Raw genomic sequence first — 21,422 nt, 5'->3', positions numbered from 1 at the left:
AAATGTAATTATCCCAATTTTAAAGACTGAACTAGATTAATTGACTTGCACAAGGGTTAACAAATCTGTGGCACGGCTGAGATAAGCAATCAGGAATGTTGGCATGTAGCCCCACACTAGATCCACTTGATAACACAGATCGTCTCTGATAATGTCAGGATAGGATTGAAAGCTGTTGGCAGCCAGTAAAGAAAATTTAGGTAATAGGGAGCAGAGAGATTTTGGAGAAATCTAACACATGAAGAGTAGTATCAAAATGGGCACCCAGGACTTACCTCCTGTCTCACAGCAGGATACAGAGAAGAGACAGAGTTATGGAGAACAGCTTGGGATACAGCTCGGGGGGTTTTGGGAGGTGCTCCTGTCTCTCTCAGCGTGACTAATGGAGTCTGTTTTTCTGCCTTCAAAACAGATAAAAGCAATAACTTCCTTCTTTATCAATCTTGTCAAGACTGTAATCTCAGTGATACAGGAAATACCTCTTCGCGTGCACCTGAGAAACATGCAGTCCATATTTTATGGATTTCCAGTTGCTACCCTAATACAAATAAGAATTAAAAAACAGGTCTACCTTTTACTGTTCACAGGAAACCTGGTGATTCTTTTTAGGAAAGACCTTGATTCACAGGAGACCTTGAAAGCAGCTTGATAATTGGGAATTTAAAAAAAAACTTCTAGTTGCTTCAGTTTCCCCAGAGAAGACAGAATAAGGTGTTTGATCGGCAAGCACACTGCTGCAGCACTGAACTTCAAGCCAAGTTACTAGCTAGATGTGCAGTCCAGAGGAATTAATTCTGTTTTCTGTAGGAAACACCCCTTAAACCTTTACTAGGCTAAACTTTCACATTGACAAAGCCAATGTTGTCCACAATTCCAAGTGGAGAGACTAAAGGGAACTCTAGGGAAAAACTTCTCTGGGTTCTTTATTAAATACCTTCGCTCTGACTGTTTGGGGAGGTCAGGGCAATGCCCCCAAGCCACCAGTGCTTCCAACATTCATGACAGGAATAGAGGAGAGATGTCAGAACCTGGCCTTGCAGAATTCTAGGTGTCTCAGTATTTCAAGGCTTATTTGAATCACCAAGGCTATCATCGGAACACACCCCATCACCATAACAAACAGCTACAAGATACTCAAATTGCAACTGCAGCTACTAGTTGGCTTTTGATAGCAAGGACAGCTGGTTGTTCTGGGTCCTTTACTTGCTAGAACCCACCCAAGTCAAACAAGTAAGATAAACAGCTTATTGTAATAATGGAGGAAGTTGGGTCACAAGCTTTCATAATTGCCCAAACTTTGAAAACAGTCTGATGAGCAGCAGCAAAGAAACAGAGTAAGATAGTTCCTTTACATCTGATTCCTCTTTGTTATCATATGTTATCAGTCACATTGACATCTGGAGACCGTTACGCAGCTATGGAATGATTTTAAATAGCAAGAGGCACAAGTTCAACGGGTGACATGAAAAGTAAAATGGCCAAACCCTGTTGTTGTCACTAGGAAGGGTTAGCAAGTGAAAGAATTACCACTGCATGTTTTTCTTGCTTAAGTGCTGTATGGGTATGAAATACTACACTCTTGTTCCAAAGAGAATGTAGATGGAAGACTCATTCTTATGTTTAAGTTACCACAACAAAACCTTATCACATACTGGCTGACTACAATTAGTACCAGGTGCCCTGCAAACATGCACATTCATTACTGCAGTGCATAACACTTAAATTTCTGCTCTGAAAGTCAGTAGGGAGCCAATTTGAAGCTTGGTCATTAACAAAAATTTCCTTGCTGCCCTAAGATGCCACAGTTCTGAGTCCAACAGCTTCATTGTCCACAATCAGCAAAGTTATTGGTACCTTCTTACTATATGGCTCTAAAGCCTCTGGAAGTAAGTGCTCCTTTGCCGTGGTTAGCTTATCAGAGAGTACTCTTGTATTAAACACCGTTAAAACAACTCACCAGTCCCTGGATTAAAAAAGTTTCTCTTCCTCTTAATTTTTCTTGTAATTGAGGCTCTTTGTTCCTTTGACCTTTAGGTTTGTGCTGTCCTATGAGTTATCTAATAACACAAGAAAGAATCCTCACCAGTGACGTGGTATCACCATGACACTTTTTTTTTTTTTTTTTGATAAACCTAAAATCTTGATGGAAGAACTTTGAAAGTATGTGTCTGGATCCTGATTTGCTGATGAGGGTCCTCTGGAGCCAGCTTGCTTTTCACCAAGAGGTGAGCCAAACCAAGGCCAATGCCAACACAACATGGACTTGAAAAGACAGAATTAGTGCTTGGAAAAAATCTATGCAAAGGCAAAACTTAAATATAATTCTGAAAAGAGAAATGTAAAAACAGTTGCTGTGACCAATACAACACAAATTCAGAGGAAACCAGTCTGGAATCCAAAAGCTTCAATGTAAAATAGGATTAATTGTGAATATAAGCCTTACATCACACCCTTCTAACTGTCAAAAACAGAAATGAAAAGAGACTAGTCTCTGCCAACTACCGGTTCATTTGCATTAGAATTCTCTATACCCCAGCATTATTAACATTTTTCTTTTCATGTATTCAATTCCCTTGTATTTTGCAGATGCTCAGATCACAGATGCATTTGAAAACCTTTCCATTCAAAACCTTTGTTCTAGTTCTCCAAAAGCCACAGAAAGGTGATGAAGATATCCTTTTCCTTTGCACAAAAGAAAACATACCTACCAAATACCCCCTATTAAAAGAACAGCCTGCTCTATAGTTAAATGATCCTTTTCTTCACAGAAAAGAGCAAGGTAATTTTTCAGATAAAAGAATGACACACTGGAGATCTGCACCTGGATTTACAATAGCTTGGGTAAAATTACTGGTCTAATACCTCAGACAGAAGGCTTAGGGTGACTGTGGACCCCAGGGAAACATGTCCTTTCCCTAAGACATTTGCACTAGAAAAAGAACCAGAAAGCAGCACTGGTCTGTTCTTGTAGGACTGAGTTGTTCTCATTACTAACTAGATACACTTAGGCACCAGTTTACCTTCCCTCTTCATTCACAGATGATTTTTCAGGCAGCTATTTAAAGAAAAAAAAAAAAAGCAAAATAATATCCATGCATATTGCTATCTCCCACCAGACCTATGTGTCTGCCTCATTCCCCTCTTCCTTAAAGACTGTTTCTTTTTAAAGAGATATATTTTCGTTTCCTGTGGCTGCTGATTTCTTCCTCTACTGCTGGACGACAAAGTTTCTAGCATTTCTAGTTCCAGCAGTGTTGCCTGTTAACCTTGAAAGATTTCCAGTAAGCATGGCTGATCCTGAATCACACGTTCGCTTCCTGTTTTGATGCTCAGTATTCACCTGTTGTGAGACAGCACGTTAGTTATTCAGAAAACATTTCAGTAACCAGGTCAGCAATGTAATGTTTAAGTCTACTACTGAACAACTCCTAATCACTGGAAAATAGGACTTGGCAGTACCTCAAGAGGTCATACATTCCTCTGCCCCAAGGCAGGATCAATTTTATCCCTCATGTCTAGCAGACATCTACCAAAACTGTCCCTAAAGTTTGCTAATGGTATAAAGAAACACTACAGCAACCTAAGGCTATATTTCAGTGTTACTCATAACTATTACATTAAGCAGCATTTTCTAGGGCAAAACTTCCTTGATACATTCTGAACTCCCATTACGTTTTGCTCTATTCAAAGACATGGGGAAAAAAAATATATATTCCATTAATTCCAGCAGCCTTTTACACAAAATCTTATGTTTCTTCTCAGTCTTCTTTTCTTTAGACTGAAACACTTCTATTATTTGAACAGTCCTTACATAGAACGATATCTAAATCGCTGATATTTTCATTGCAGTCTTCCAGATATTTTGCAGTTTGTCCATGTTTTCTTGAAGAACAGCACCTGAAATTGCAACCATTACTCTGTCTGGGGAACTATCCGTGTATCAGAAGAGAAAGTTACTTCAGAAGGCTCGCGGGGATAATTGCATTTGTACAACCTAGCATGACGTTAGCCTTTTCTGCAGCGGCATGACATTGTGGACTCATTTAGCTGGGGATCTGTTTTAATTCTGTGATCCTTATCTGAAGCACTGTTGCTTATCTTTGTCTTCCCCTGTTTGTATTTTTGCATTTTATTATTTCTCCTAAGTGAGGCAGTACTTTTTTCTACCGACTGTCATGTATTTTTTCTGGACATTTCTCTGATTGAGCTAATCCCTACAGATTTCAGTGTTCTCCAACATATTGATAGTCCCATCCAATCTCACATTATCTACTCAAAGATGAGTAAATGATAAAGGTTTTCCACACATATTTTGCAAGTTAAGTTTTAAAGTAACTGATTTTTTAAAACATTTATTTGCTAAAAGACTTAAAATGTTAAAAGTATATGAAATAGATGAGAAATTCTCAAGTTAATATTTCCCTTTTCAAACACCTGGAGCAACAACTCTTAGCCAGTTTGATTTGTCACGTAGAACTTTCTTGGGTGCAAAGCTTGTGCCAGTTAGAATGACCACAGCAGGACGTATACGCGTTGGCAGAGCAGATGCAATGCTGTTGGCCTGTGACTATGGCTGTAACTGCTTCCCCTTACACTGAGCTGGTGCACATAAACGAATGCAGAACACTAGAATCATGGATGTAACCCTGCACACTTTTGCTTGGTACCAATTCTCATTCTTTACTTGTTCTGGAGTTGCCCTGTGGCTTCTAGTATTGGAATTCCTACAGTCTGCAGTCACCTCTCAGGGCTTGTCAGGTATTTCGCAGGCTCAGGCGACAGTATACACTGCTCTTTAGGATGTAGGACTTCAGGGCAGAAGAAGTGGGTGTCCCCAAACACGGCTGTGACACTGGCAGTGGCAGAAGGTGCAACTGCTGCTGCTCCTATTACACGCTGCTCCGCAACTGGACAGAGGCAGGCAGGGAGCACGAAATCCTAGAAACCAGGAGAGAGCTGCTGTACAAATGGCAGCAGTGCCCTCTAGCGTTTATGAGGTGGTGCAAAGTTCTTAATTGAGCTTTTTAATTAAGCTCTAAAAGGTTCACGGGTTCAAGCAAAAAAAGGTGAAGTGTATGACGAAGCTCAGTGACGCTACTGACACAACCTCTGTGAGAGCAGACGGGCCATCAGCCAGGTGCAGCTCATTTTTGTGTCTTTCTCAGACTGTTCCCTGCAAGCAATTTTTAGGTCAGCCCAGTTTGGAACACACAAAAGGTTGGCTTTGCTAGTCCTTTACAAATTGGCTGTAAAGATCGAGAGTACGGTAGAAGTAGTACCTCCCCATCATACTTCATGTCTATAAATGAACGTAGAGACATTCGGGAAAGCAGCGTGTTTTGCCATGGCATGTAAGAGAGCCAGAAGGATGCAGTAAGACTTTGCATTGTAGGTTCTACAAAGGGGTATTGTCTGTAATGGTATTTCCTAACAATAGCAGTTGTATATCCCCAAACCACTGCGAAATACAAGAGTCTCTGGAAACATGCAGAGGGGCATATTTCCTGGTATAGGTCATGGATTGGAAAAATTATGCCGGCCTGAGCATTTTCTTACCATCTTTCATCAAAGTGGCATCTTACCATGCATTTTAAACTACTACAGACACCATAAAGTCACTAGCAATCAGTAAATTCCTAGTAGGTTTTGTATAGTTGCTGGCACTCCTATTTTGAAGTAAAAACCTGTCTCACAATTTAAGACTTTGTTCATAGGGTTTTGTTATGTATTTAATTTCTCTACTCAGAATATAATCATGTGACCCACTGATGTAATATAAAATACAGATGATCTTGGACAACATGAAGACCCTTAACAGCATACTAAACTTAAATGTAGGTCTGTTTACCTTCTTGTGTGTTAGTAGCTTGTCATGTTTGCAGTGTTTTTGTAGGATCCTCTTGGAAGCGTCAGATCTCAGAGTTGGTGGGCCGAGCCTGTTGCTGAAAAAGAGAATCCACCTCTCTCCAGGGAGCTATGGGTCTATGAAAATCAGACCCTAGCAGGAAAAATAACAGGGGAAAAAAACTGACAAGAACAAGGGATCAAGGTTAGAAGGGTAAGAGAGAATAATGCAGGAGGTTCAGACAATATTAACAAGTCCATGAAAGGCTTATGAAATTAAGAGCTGGTCTCTAGAGAAGCTCTGCCCTTCTGGATGAGTAGACCAGTGAAGCTTTGCCCTGCTATGAGTTGGGTGATTAAACCAGAGAATGAAAGAAGGCCCAAGTTTCAGAGAACTTCACCCTGTTGAGCTTTCTTCTCTCAACTAACAGGTCTGAAAGATAGGTTTTGAGAAGAACACATCATACGCTGTTTGGAACAACATTCTTATTATCTGTAAAGTGAAACAGGAGAAAAAAAGTTAGGCTTTCTCCAGGGATGAACCGCAGTAACATGTACAAAAAAAAAAATCCCAGATACCTTAACGCTGCATGCTCTTTAGTGCGGTATTAGATGCATTTCCAAGGTGTCCACCACGACAGGGCTAGGGCATATAAAATATTTCCTACTCCTGAGTTTACCTTACTGTGAAGATTTATCTTCACATATCATTAAAAGATAAGACAAGTGTTCTCACAGGGTTAGTGCAACAAGGAAGACCACATTGTGGTATTTAGAATCACTCAGAGCTGTTATGCCCCAACTACGGCAGGGCGGCCAGCTGTAACGAGGGACTAGCAGTTGCCATCCTATGCATCATCAGGAGGACACGGGCCAGCTTGAGCGGGGCCAGAGAAGACCACAAAGATGCTCGGGGGGCTGGAGCACCCCCCTGTGAGGACAGGCTGAGAGAGTTGGGGGGGTTCAGCTGTGGAAGAGAAGGCTCCGGGGAGACCTTAGAGCGGCCTCGCAGGACTGAAAGGGGCTACAGGAAAGGGGGAGGGACTCTTGATCATGGGGTGTAGGGATAGGGTATGGGGTGATGGTTTTAAACTGAAAGAGGACAGATTTAGATTAGCTATGAGGAAGAAATTCTTCCCTGAGGGTGGCGAGACACTGACACAGGTTGCCCAGAGAAGCTGTGGCTGTCCCCTCCCTGGAAGGGTTCCAGGCCAGGTTGGACGGGGCTTTGGGCAACCTGAGCTAGTGGAAGGTGACCCTGCCTGGGGCAGGGGGCTGGGACTAGATGGTCTTTAAGGTCCCTTCCAACCCAAACCAGTCTGTGTTTCTATGGTACCCCATTTGCCCTTGGGCCAGACGTTGACATTGAGGAAGACCCTTGCAAGGCAGCACGGATCACTCCGGGACAATTCCCAGGCTAAACTGGGCATCAACACCAGGAGGCAGCAGAAGCTGCACCTGCTGCTCTCACACCAGGGACATTCGATTCAATGCAAAGTCAAATTCCATTCCATTGTGCAGCACCCCAGGTACAGCAGACTAGTGTGGTTTTTCATGCTCATCATGGGATGATATCTTGCAAAAGATCACATGGAGGCAAATACATCAGTTATATCCATTTTCAAGATCGTGCCCCACTATGTTCTGTGTGTGCACAGAAGTGTGCCAGTGCTCACCAACTGACTCGTGGAACCGAGCACCTCATGTTACTCATATTCAAACTGCTATTTTCTCCACATTTTAAACACGTTCCCCTAACATGGTCAATTCCATGATATGAAATCACAAGAGCATATTTATTTTTTTTTGTAGAAAAGAGTTTAAGTTTTAGCTCTCTTTTAATACATATCCATAAAAATAATAAATACCCTCCACTAACCTTCACCTATGGCAAGGCAGTGTGTATAAAAGCTCCCTACTTCGGCAATTACATTAGCAGCATGATGCTGCAGTGGGATCAGGATTTAATTGTACGGGGTTCTGCCTACAAAGTAATAGGAATCAAAATTAATAGCTAAAAAGCTTCTGATGAACTTTAGGCTCTTGTTCCCTTACATGTCTCATTTCTGTTTCCTTTCATAAAATACATCGGGAAATTCATGCACATTCTGTCAAACATCACACTGAAACCAAAACTTCAAATTTCAATGCAAGTGACCAGAAATCAAACTACTTAGATATAATTAACGATAGTTAGTTATACAGTTGACTACAGTTGACTACAATGTCAGAAGTCAGATCCCAAATGTCATACAAGCCTAGGAAAAGCGGTATTTGCTGTTCACATATGGCATGATCTTAAATTCCCAGCAGCTAGAGTCTGTCCCTGACCACTCATGCAAGCAAAGCTCCTAAAATAATGCATGGCACTACTACAAATTAGTTCTTAATGCACCTGCTTTCCACCAGGACCACAAGTCTCTCGATTTCACTCAGCAATAGTACAGGTAGCCATTCTGAAAAGGGCAGGATACAAATTAGAATCACTTGCAGGCTGTTTCACCAATGGATCCTAAATAGCACTGGACTAATAATGAAAGTTGCTGGCTTTGTGACATGGAAAAGGCAGGGGGGAAAGGGGGGTGAAGGAAAGCTCCAAGTAACTTTCAGATGTGATGCAGCTGCCCAGTTATGTAACTCTTCAAAGAGCCCGGACAATTATTTTAGGGTCTGGTCTTCCTCCACAGAGCTGAATTTCCATACTGCAAAGCATTAAAGCCTCTCAAACAATACCAAGAAAAATAGGGCTCTCATCTGAGTAGGAGGAATAGGCTCATAAATCCCCTTGATATAATTGCAGAGGATGTCCTGTGAAGAACTCAGCCAAACACAACTCCTAAGATTACCTCTCTCTACTAGAATAAACTGTAAAATTAAGAATATTTGTGCTTTATCTGGCTTACATCCAAATGTATTACAGTTGACATTTCCTCCAACAGTACGAGAATGTCATGCTAATCCCACCCTGATCCTGTTGCCATCATCTTTTGCTGCTCACTAGAGTGATTCTGCATGGTGGAAAATGACGGCAACTGCCAAGATTCATCAGCCTGAGCAAGCGGACGTCAGACAGGAAGAGCAAACGCAGAGGAATACTCTTCTCACTGAACACAGAACTGCAGGTCAGGGAGCCAGCCTGTGTTCCAACTCAGCCATTACATGACCAGGGTAAATACAAGCATCTCCATGCCACGGGCTCCCTGTATGCAAAATGGAGGAAACTCCTTCCTCACGGGAGTGATTAAATCTGCTGGGAGGTTTTTGCCTTTTTAGCTGGAGAGATTATACACAGGCATTGCGTTATCAAGTTGACAGAGTAGTTCAAAAGGGCACGTGCAGGTTTGGCAAGGGATTTCTTACTTCAGTTCTTAAAAAAAAAAAATGTTGAAAATAGTTCAGATAAAGAGGCTTCTTTGCAAACATCACACTACTGCAGTATAGCTGCAAAAGAAAGCTAAACTGCCTGCTATTGCTGGCATTGCTGCTTGCCATTCAAATTGTAAACAGTAAAGCATTAGAAATAGTGTAAGTTAAACTATTCAGAACCAAGATGGGGACAGAAAGGTTTTGAAGTTCTTCGTTAACACTGCTAACCTTAACTGCACATTTTCTGCCCAGTGTGCACCACAAATTTTAACTGATGATGCAGGTTGAAGTGCAAAGAACTGACAGAATAATTTGGAATCTAAGGGGGAGGGGGATACCGCTGCCACACCGTAAAACAGGCCCAAGAGCTTTACTTTGTGTTTTTAGTAGCGAATGAGAAGCTAGCGCTGTTAATTTAAGCTCTACAGCTTGGTGAGGAACTTTCACTTTTACCAGGATCAGAGCTGAGGTCAGACGACCGCCTGGCTCCCATCTGGTATTTCTGGTTAAGTTCCTCTTTGCATATAGAACTGTGACAAGCTTTGAAGAGCGATTCTTTTGCTTATGAAAGTTTAACCTTCAATTCTGATAAGCTGTTCCTTGAAGTCTATCTGTAATTGCTCCATTTCCTGTCACCATGTCTGATGCTATCACTTGATTGAAATAAGCCATGGGAGGAGGAAGATAGAACTGCTCAACAGAATCATTTTTTAATTCCAACATTGCTTTAGAACTGCCACTGACACCAGCCTGGCCAATGCATCTCACTCATTTTCCCCCACACTGAATGTTCTTAGCTCTTCAGCCTTCCTTTATAATTCAGTAACATCTCATACCCCGGGCAATTCTTTCGCATTACTTGACAGCATGAACCTGGGACAAGATTTGACAAGCTTTTTGGAATGCAGTGGGTTAAACACACATCTGAGACAAGTAGTAGATGAAATATAGAATTGTTCAATTAAGTGATGCAGTCATCCTTGGAAGAGCTCCCAGATCTCTCATTAGTGCAAACTGGTGTCCATCACTCCCGGAGCTGTCACTCCTTGAATACTTATTGTTCATTCAAGAGCTCACATCACCACTATGCAAAGAACAGCAGCTGTTTAACAGTTAAACAGCTCCTATGCTCTACCAGAAAACATGGAGGCACCTGGAGGGGCCAAAGGGAAGGTGGAACTGGTGCTGCTAAGGGGGGCTCAACGTCTCGCCTTATAGATCCTCTCCATCTATTTTTTGTTGCTTTCAGAGGAAGAAACCAGGGTGAAAGGAACTGTTAAATGCTTAAACACAGGAACAATACAAATCAGTATAAGGTTGAATTGCACTGACTCAAGGAGGTAGATGGCCTTCAGCTCCATCAAATACCATCAACTTAGCATTTTTCATTTTCTATTGCCAGAAGGTGGGATGAACTCTGTCTTCCCAAGCCCTTCTAGGGAGATAAGGTGAGGTGAAAGATACTATTTGAAGAGGTTTTTAATCCCATGCTTTCTTTACTTGATGATGCAAGTGAATGCATTCATGATTTATGGTGTCAAACTATAAATCATACTTACAACAAAATAAACTCCACACACAAACTATATCCTGCCCCTCCTGTTGCAGTTGGGGAGGTAGAGGTAGTATGTCTCAACCTAAGTGATGGAAATGAAATATCTAAATAAATTCACAGGATCCACACTTTCATGGAAGAGGGTCCACAGGCAAGAGTTTATTGGTAAATGCAGACATAGAACTATTAATGCCACGAGTAGAGATGTTTCTATCAATATGTAAAATTTTTCTTGTTTGTGACTGGTAAAATTTTTGATTGCTCTGGGGATTAGAACCTCTCAGAAACATTTCTGGCAGTTTTCAGTACAGATGTGCACCTACAGGCTATGGGAGGTGTCACAAACATGCATTTTCTCTATATTACCTACAGAGCACAGCCCATGTCAGAGGCGGTACTGACGCTGATGTTCTCTACCTTTCTGAAATAGAATTGTTTAGAAACTCTCACAGCTTCTTGTATTATTCAATTTAAATACGGTCAGTGCCACTAAGCATAGAATCCAATAAAGGTATTCCCCTATCTAATCGCAGGAGAGGGACTCCTGAGGTTGGTTCTGAAAAAATAAAAAGGTCCCTAGTTACTTGGTTTCTGACGTACTTAAGGACAACCGAGACAGCAGCTTTAGCTGAGACTCCAATTCAACAGCCAGACTTCAAGGTAAGTAACCATGATATCATCAAATGGGTTAGAAATGGAGAAGGAGCAAATGTGATTATTCCCATTGGACCTTGTTTCAGTTTGGTTTATAATATCACAGAAAGAAAATCACTAAGAAAAAAAGATAAGGAACTATGCTGAAAAATCAATGAAAGTTTAGATAAATATATGCAGTTATATATTATTACAGTATGACTCACTCCATCAAGCACCAGCCAGTGTAGAAAAGGATCTGTTGCTGCCTACTTGCTCTTCACTCAACATGAACCTTATTTTGCAAAAGAGACAAAACCTAAATATTAGAATTCTATAGATCTTAAAATACGTTGCTTTTCTAAACAAAGTCTTGGAATATATGTAATGGTTCTATCAGATACAAGAATAGTATATATCATCACAATACTCGTTTCCACTGCAGAAAGGTACTTCACTGCACTGCTAGATAGAAGCGGACATCAGAGACTGATCTTAGCACAAATACCTTGTCAATCAAAATACCTTCTTTAGAAACTCCAGATTCCAATTCCTACTTAAATCAGAGGAGGAAAGCTGAAAAGAGCAAGCACTTGGGATCAGAGCTGTGACATGGTGCGTCAAAAACGTTGAAAGGGAGTCAGAAATATTAGGGAGGGGCAGAGAGAAGTGTAGGGAGTTACTAAGGCTCTTTATAATCCCTATCCATTATTTTCTAAATAATGTTGGAGTTGGATTTAAAGTTGTGTAGGAGATCCTGCTCCTGTTAACACTGGCTGATTTTAACCTCTCCACCTCTGCCATCTGCAGTTTTTAGATAAAAAAAACTAGAAAAGAAAATCCCTATAAAAGTAAACATTAGAAAAAGCTTGTTTTGTTTGTAAGTCTTTATGGAAAAATCAGAACATCTTCAACAGACTCTGAAGATATACGAAGGAGGGGCTCTGTGTACTCTGAACACATACTGCAGCCAAATTCAGCACAGGCTTCTTTGTCATAAACGCTTTCTCTACACTGACCACCCATCTTCGTTGTGTTTTATACCACCAGGTGGAGCTGCACTGTTTGTACTTTGATGGTCAATTTTCATGAGAACTCAGCATTTTACCATCTTGAATGGCTCATCCTTTCTAATAGACTTTTTCCTCCCGTGTCTACTCCACCATTTAAAAATCCGTAATATCAAATCAACTTTTCATTTTCCGCTTCCAGCTCCACAGATTATTACCTCTCTGGGTCAAGCACATCTCACTGCGCTAATCTAGAGCAAATGGCTTATGAATAATTAAAGAAGGAAAAGAAGATGCTCTTTGTTCTATTTTATGACAACACTGACTTGATTTAAGCCTGGAATTACTTGAATGAGTATTTTGCAGGGCCTGGATTTCTAAGGGGTGAGTTTCTAGCAGTCAGCTCTCTAAGCAATGAGAAGCTCACCCAGCTTTTATTCACGTTTCTATGGCTTCTGTTTTCCCCATACTGAGTAATTTTACACACACAGTCTGTGTTGCTATCCCCATACACACTTTCAAAATATTCCTTGGAGACTTTTTAGTATTAACGTTTGAAGAAAAAGCTGAGTAGAGAGTTTCAGAATGATTCACCTTTGCCTTCCTTTAATGAACATACTTTGAATGGGCCCAGATTATCAGAGGGGAAGTGCTGTGGAACACCAGCTCCTCATCTGGGACCCCACCGTTTGTCGATACTTGACAAGAGTTTAGGAATTGCCATGAGAAGTGTGAGCTCAAGCTTTCCTGCTTCCACTGAATTGATTTAACTCATAGAGTAACCACTACACGAGGAAACTTCTCCCTGGTCTGCATTTCAGCACTCTTAAATACGCACGGGTTACAAACCAACAGGCAGCAAAGCACAGATCCAAATGTGTGGTCAGAAGGCCAGAAATCTGCCGGTCATGTACTGGCTCCTGTCAGGAAACAGGAACTGCAGATTGTCTGAACAGCGTTTCCTGGAGAGATGGTTTAACACAAGCAGCTAAGCCTGGAACAACATCCAGCCACAGTAGAATCAAGGCCTTCATTTTCTCAGTCCAAGAGACCGATAGAGCAGGCCCATGGATTCTGATTTACTGGCAGATCAGGTTTCACAAGAAAGTAAGAAAAGAAAAAGCATCCAGTAATGCTTAAGAAAAGACCAGAAGGAGGCAGAGCAGTAATTTTTTAACTCATCAGGTACACTGGACCAAAAGTAGTAATATTTAAATCGGCAAACAACACTGCCAGAAAAAAGCACATTTGGCAGGATGCAAGCAGCTGCCATTCAGGATACAAGATGTCAGCTCCCATCACTAGACATACAGGGAATTTTCATGTGACATTCAGAGCAGAGATGACAAGGGAATAGGCTAAGCACCCCTGTTCTCTAACAGTGGAACTGAAATCTTTTGTTTATTCTTTCTCCCTTTCTCATACAACCCTAAACCAGAAAAAAAAAAAATCACCTTTTCACATACTTTAGAATTATTACACATTGGAATGTAATGTAGATAGTGACCAATTCAACTCAGATCCATTGAGTAGCCAGATGTTTAAAGCAGAAGGAGACTTTCTAAAGATTATATGAAGAGAAGAAAAACTGAGCATCACTATGCAAAATCAGCCAACTGCTGTGAGAACTTGTTCGTTACTCAGTTCTTTTATCCTTTCCCCTCAAATCTGAATTCATGGTTACACCCACACTAAAAACAGAGTTAATCATAATACCACACAGGATCTTGATTTGTTTCAGACCAAGTTACATAGAACTCAGCAAGGGTGACAGGTTTTATTATTCTTTATTTACTCTGCCACTTTCCAGAAACAAGATAATTCTATTTTTAGCTTGTATAGGGCCCAATTCAGTCAGTAATTTTAAGTATGTTTCACAGCTGATTTAAAATGTACACTCCAGGGCACTTAATGGTCAAAAGCCAGAATGCCCAACTCAGATCTTTTCTTCTACTAGCAGTTGAACTTCAGATCTTTAAAAACCCATTCAATTCACTAAGAAATTAAAGGCCATGAGAGGCACAGAAAACATTATAAAGGAGTCTTAAATATAGGTACTGACATTGAGGAATCTGTTATCTCTTCCTTCACTTGACTCCTTCCTCTACAAGAGGATTCCAATCTCATGGAAGCCCATTCCATTACCATGACACAGTTTCCAAGCCAGGACCAGACAACTGTAACTCCTTTTCCCACTTCCACACCCACTCATTATCCAAGTACCTCAGATCCGTCGGTCTTGTCCACCTTCATCATCTAACACGCTTCATAAACACGTACAGTTTTACTCCATCCTCCTTTGCAGACACCACTCCTCATCCTTTCATATATCTAATACATACTTGGGAATCCACGAGTAAGAAACTGCAAGTGCTGCCACTAAGACCAAGCAGAGACAAACCGTTCTCACATATTAGTGTTCTCAGTTTATGAAACCTTGCTCTAGAAGTTTGCCCGCAGGTAGGTGAGGCTCCTCTTTTGGACCCACATCCCAGAATTATCTTTAAGTCAGAATCTTTTCAAAGCCTACAGGAGGAGCTACTGATGTTACTGTGATTGCTATAGGTAAGATTACATAAACCATTTTGATATGGGTACTGATCCAAGCCCACCCTAAAATTAAAGGCATTCAAAACTCAAAGACTTGGCCCAAAGTCAGACGCAAGAGTGCAGTGCTTCTCACTTCACATACCTATTTCTCTTCAGTTATATCTCTCTAAGTAACTAAGCATACCAAGATAGATATTTAAATAATATAGTTTAAAGCTTCATATTTAACAGATGCACTGTCTGTAATAAGAAGCATTTCAACTGCATCGCACTGCACGTTCGCCTCCTGACACAAGAAGTTACTATCTTGGCAAGTATTTTGTTGCCAGTAAAGGCATTCTCAGCACCAGCAGGAAGCAGTAATTTAACATATGGATAGAGAGTAAGGAAGGTAAGACAGATCTGTCTGCAGACAGATCTGTTTATTATAGACTAGACAAAGTCACATATGAAACATCTGTTGGGATAACGTGAACGGAAGAAACAACTATACCATTTGGAATTGGAAAAGACTAAATTTGAATTCCCAAGTTTAAGCATTTCCAACCATGAGCTACTTACCAGTATTCTGTAGTCCAAAAAACCAAAGCTCGCAGTTAATGGCTGCTAGTTAAATAATGTCACCATCATATTTTCCATACTCGCAGCTTTTAAAAACTTCTCCATTGAGGCTGAGAATTTCCATGTTTGGTACGAAACCAAGCCATGGCACTGGAATTTCTCTTGGTTGACGTGAAATGAGGCAAAATCCACTTTTGTTTAGGTCAGAACAAGAGAAGAGACTTTACCCACTAAAAATACAAAACAAAACCCTCAAGTGGACCAATACCAAGTTGTTGAACCAATTGCCTTTCAACACCTCTTGTATCAGGAATCTGCTTCTGTGGGTAAAAGAATTTTTTTTTTCTAGATATAATTCTGCTTTGTGGAGACTTTGTTCTTACTGAGCATTAAAATGACAACTACTTACCCTTCTCAAAACCTACAGTAATGACAGCTAACAATGACAACAGAGCTTATTTGGCCAGATCCTCAAATGGCAGTAACACAAGATGTTCCACTCAATCCTTTTCCTATTAAAGGACACAAGAGTTTTAAAACAAGTTACCAAACATTTTGCTCTGATTTCCTACTTCAGGCGTTACACTCTTATATTCCACAAAGCATTTTTGTGAGGTATACCACATGAATCATACTAGCTACTTCCATTTGGAGTTTGAGCTAGGAGAGCTACCAGCAGTTTTTGATTAAGCTCTCGAGTAGCTCTAGCAACCAAACCAAGAAACGTCCATTGTAAATAGCAAAGAATGGAGGAAGCAAAATGCCAGCAGCCACTACGCTCCACACACTTGCCATTTAGTGTTACCATATATTGCATGTTTACACATACATTTTCAGATACCACTGGCAAAACTTTCCAATAACAAAAATTGAGGGGTTTAGTTCATCTTGCAATTCTGTTTTTAGCTTTAAAATGAAACCCGCATCCCTTCACATGAATACACACTTTTTAACACACTGCATACTCTGCCAAATTAACCATTACAAATCCAAGCCATTTTAAAATACTGAACAATTTGTTTGGGGGCAGCATACACTTCTCTCATGTGTTTATTTCATAACTGAAATCCTGCCAGAAGCCATTTTGTGAGTTGAACAATAAGCTGCAAAACAGATCAGTCAAAACTCATGTCAAACTGCTTTATTACATCTTAAATAACATTACATTTTAATATAGTATCTATCTTGCATCCAGCTTTCTTGAAGTACACTGACTTTAAAATTAAATACAAAAGGTGAAGAGGGATACAGGGCGTGGAGAAAGCTCTACAGAGTAGTTTCATGAAAGAGAGTAAGAGGGAATTCATCTTTTATGCCAAATCCAGGCCTAACGCACAATTACAGCACATTTTTGTACAGAATGTTGCAGAAAAAACAAAATGGAGAAAAGCTACTACTGCTGCTAGGAAGGAGCATTTCTGGATACAGTGAGAAGATAGGAAAGTTTAACAGAACAATCTGCTGTCCAAACACTGCTGCTTTTAACATTTTATTTGAAAAGAAAGCCAGGAAAACCTGCTCATTACAAAAATGACTCTGATCAGATGCAAAGGACTCATCCTACAAGAGGAACTGGCTGTGAGGAACTGATTTATAAAGAAGATGGTCTAGGTTCCCTCCTCCCACACCCCAGAATCTTTGACAGCGATTGTTTGAACAGGCTGTTTCTTTTAAAAAAAAAGTGACTTATCACGCTACTCCAAAACGTGCATAGCTTGGTACTTGAGTTCTTCACAGATTTATGCACAGAGTAGCAACAATAAATGAATACAGCGACAATGGTTACAGTTTTTAAACAGGTTATTTCTTCAAAGAAAAAACATCTAAGGACTTAGTCCAATATGCACTTTTTAGCATTTCTACAGCATGCGATTCTAAGAGTAAACCCACCCAATATGGCAAACAATCAAAAAAGGTTTTTTTTTGTTTAACTTAGAAAGTTCAAGATCATTATTTTCAAAACATTGATTTGTACATCATTTCATACACAAAGAATTGACTCAATACCCAAGTGTAGGATAGGTCTCTTTTGAAAACAGAGATTCCTGGTTGTTGAGACTTATAGGATAGTGTTAGGATATATAAACTGCCCTTTCAAGTGGACAAAACCAAAACAGATTAAAAAAATCAGTGTGGAGAAAAAGGAGGGGGCAGGAGGGACCAAGGATTGCAATTGTTATCCATAAAAGGTGAAAGGATTCTTTAAACAAGCATTCATTACCTTTTACAGCATGTGCTTGGTTACCTTACTGCTTAACATTATCCTATATATGCCAAGTTTTGTGCAACAATTATTGTGATACTAGAAAATAAAATAAAAAAAATTAGGGACTAAATTTACAGCGTTAACAACCCCCAGATGCTCTGGGCTAGGACTCCCTTGTTTTGCTCAATTAAATACATAAAGAAATGTATTTAAAAAGGAAACTTGAAAAAAATCCTGCTACAAACATGACTTTAAAATTTGCAAGTGTGTGAGATAAAGTCCTTAACTTCAACTTGGAAACTACAGTGAAAGCTAACTGTTTCACAATTATGCTCAAGTTTATTTTCTGGTCATGCTTTTATGATAGTGTTTCATTTTTAAATTCTCAAGACAAAAAAAATGGTCCCAAAAGGAATGCACAATTTCATTTTGCTTACAACACAGAAATTCTTCTTGGAAAGGTAATTGTGCTCTTCATTTCAGCAACAGGAGACGGAAAAGATCTTGCCCTTTGAAGTTGGGGAGGATGGGGGTCCAAGTTAGTATGGTTGGATTGGATATGCTATCATTTTTAATTTTCAACCGTTGGAAACTTCTTCCAGTCATGGAGTCCGCCGCTCTTCTGACACACAGAAAGATTTATTAAGAGTTGCACTTTGATAAACTGTAATCAAGTTTCAAGCTTTGCTCTCGCTATCCACTGACGCATTTAGCCATTATCTCACCATTTTCAAGAACGCCATTTATTTACCAACCCAGATTCAAAAGACCATACAGTCATCCCTACGAGGAAAATAAAGTAGGCCAAAAATAGTTCATCACAAAAATGTCATTGCATACGTTAAACAAATAGCCTTCTACAAAAACAAACTGATTTTTTTTCCCCTCAGTGACTTTCCTAATCTGAACTATAAGTTTGCAGCATCAGTAAAAGAGCACTGTTTGGACCTAGAAAAAAGCATTCTGAATACCAAACAAAGACAGCCTGAATTAATTGGATACCTACCTACTTCAGTTCCAGATCTTGAGGAAGCTATCCCATGATCCTGTTGCCACTGCCATACCATCATCAGTCACACCTAAGCAACTGACACGGTTATCGTGACCAGCAAGGACACCTATGAATAAGAACATGTAACAGACATGTTGCATTACTTGGATAATTTTCATATTTCAGTTCAGGTAACACTGAGGCACACAGGTTTGGATTAGACAACCAATACATTCACAAATCCTGAACAAACATGGCAGAATTTTTAAATGCTGTTGGTTTTATAAGCACAAACTTAGATATAACTGTGTGGGTTCACAAGGGGGTAATGCAGTAAATGCATTACTCTAAAATTTTCCTTGTATATTCCCCATATTGTGACCTTTACTGGTTTCTCATGAGCTGAAGTCACAGCCCCCAAAATCATGCTGACAATGTCACAGCAATGTAGTATAACCATGCATTGCATGCTCTTTAGTATTTTCTCTCCATAGTGACAAAAAGATCAGTAATTTTTTAATGTGTAATATCAGAAGTTATGCTCAATTGTTATAAACACTAAGGCATTTTTCTTCTAATTTTATCTTACTACTCTACAAGCACTTACAAGACAAACTCCTACATACAATCTATTTGTCAATATGGAGATCTGCTACAATTCAATTATAGTACCATTAAAAAAAGAACGGAGACACTAAACAGGAAAATTAAGGGAGTCTATCCCCTTTAACAGTTTCAAGGAGGTAAAAAGAAAACCTAATTATGTTCAAGCTCTTTCCAGTCCACAGCACTGAGGTAAGATATTCTTGATAGACTTAAAATTAATCTTTCTACATCAATTACACTGCTCGTAGGATTCTCCTCATTTATATTTTGGGCTTTTCCTCTCCATTTACTATTCTCCAATACAGCATGAATTAAGTCAGCTTTAATTCTTACACAAACTAGTATGTTTAAAAATTAATATTTTGAACTGTTAATTCAGTGTAAACATTACTACTTCATACACAAGGATTCTTGATGTTTGGAGTAGTAACATTTCTAATATACTTTATAAAAGCACAACGCTGTGTGAGTAACACTATTAATCTCCAGATCCCATTAAATCCGTACGAGTGTCTAAGCCTCAGCACAGAATTGTGCACTTCTGCAGCAGAAGCCAAATCCTAAGTATTGAAGCAGAGGATACAATCTTCAGAATTTCAGTGCAATACACAAGCCAGCTGCCAGAGCTAAAAGAATTACCTAGGAGTTACCTAGAATTTACTGTGAAAATAGCATTAATATATCAAAATACAGTCTACCATCAACATTAGTTAAGTGCTGCAATTTGGTAAAACAAAGAGAGCGCCAAGAAGTCTTATACAATTTGAACTGAATACCTAACCACAAAGGTGTTTAATATAGAATCACGCACGATAGAAGCGTCAAGATCTGCTCAGCAATCTTAAGTCTCAGAAGATTTCAGTAAGCAGAATACGTGACAAAGTAGTTGTTTAAATCAGTTCTAAAACTTGGCAATAAAGAATCACACTTCATGAGTATAAAGAATTGTTTCTCATTTCTACAGTAAGCAAGATCACCACCTCCTTCTGTTCTTTTTCTTAATGAAGGTCTTTCAAAGAAAGAAATACAGGAAAACACACATAATGGCTTTTACAGTACTTAAATACAGCCAATTGTAAACTAACCTAGACATTAATCAAGAGAAATTTCTCAATTCTTCTCCATACAGGCTTATATACACATTTATGGTCTCAATAATCAAAGTACAAGAATTTCAAGTTGTAAATCTCAACACACAGAAAAGGCTGATTCATAAAATACATTTCAGTACTGAAATAACTGCATTTGGCCCCATTAACTTGCAAATAGAACCAAATACTGTTTTACAACACATGAACCATGTCCCACAGTTTCAGCTTCTCAGTACTGATAAAAACTAACATGAATTTTAGAAGAAACAAAGAATAAAATCTGATAAAACAAAGTTGCTAGAGACAGAAATTAAAAACACAATGGAAACTGTTTTGGAATGGTCCGGGATGATAAGTTTGTTTATTTTTTTCCTACCTGCCATATATCCTCCCCTCAAAACAAGGAGTCAGTTTGCACCAAATAACGTACTTGCACCTAATCCTTTCAACTGCAAGTGGAACAATATTCTGCTTGGGTTTTGTTGGCTTTTAAAACCCACCTAGGATAGTTTTAAAAGCCTAGAGCACTTTATCTGGTAACAGAGTAGGTTCTTGTTCTCATCCCCTGTTCTGATGGGAACACAACCCTTGCAGCCTAATTGATATCTTTTCTCCTTTTTTCTAATAAAAGTTTTGATTTTCAAGAACTTCAGTTACATTATCTTAATCTTTGGACCATAAATTTCATATTCATTTCCTCCAAAGAAAATCTCCACAATGTTTGTTATTTCACTGACTGTCTCTACAGCTACTGCTACAAATATTAGAAAAAAATTCTTTTCTATAAATAGCCACGTTAATGTTGAACTGCTTTGAACAGTTCATACATAAACAATGCCATAAAGTCTAAAAAAACCCCAACATAGCTCTCCACCCCCAAAACCTTGTTTTTAATGGCAATCTTCCTGTTCTCAGGCATCCATTGTTCCCTTCTGTCTTTTAGCAGCATTTCAATTCATTTGTTAACATCATTAAGCTACTTTCATCACTGGTCATCCTAAACCATGCT

At 39.4% G+C, this 21,422-nt stretch overlaps 1 protein-coding gene across 6 annotated transcripts in view; it reads right to left on the bottom strand.

Moving 5' to 3' along the window:
• Nucleotides 1-16,645: 16,645 nt before the first annotated feature.
• The window catches only part of GNB1 (G protein subunit beta 1), a 45,385-nt gene continuing 40,608 nt past the window's right edge, over nt 16,646-21,422 (bottom strand). For 5 of the 6 annotated variants that reach the window (XM_074848471.1, XM_074848473.1, XM_074848472.1 and 2 more), the window contains 2 exons: nt 18,732-18,843; nt 16,646-18,347 (listed from right to left, as the gene is read on the bottom strand). In XM_074848471.1, the coding sequence (XP_074704572.1) occupies nt 18,737-18,843 (107 nt within the window). In that variant the 3' untranslated portion in view covers nt 16,646-18,347; nt 18,732-18,736. The remainder of the gene's footprint in view (nt 18,348-18,731; nt 18,844-21,422) is intronic. The other variant, XM_074848476.1, reaches the window with a different exon arrangement.

Source organism: Strix aluco, chromosome 22, assembly GCF_031877795.1.
Source record: "Strix aluco isolate bStrAlu1 chromosome 22, bStrAlu1.hap1, whole genome shotgun sequence".
Classification (NCBI taxonomy): Eukaryota; Metazoa; Chordata; class Aves; order Strigiformes; family Strigidae; genus Strix; species Strix aluco.
The sequence above is the reverse complement of the archived record's forward strand: the minus strand, read 5'-3'. Positions and strand labels throughout refer to the sequence as shown.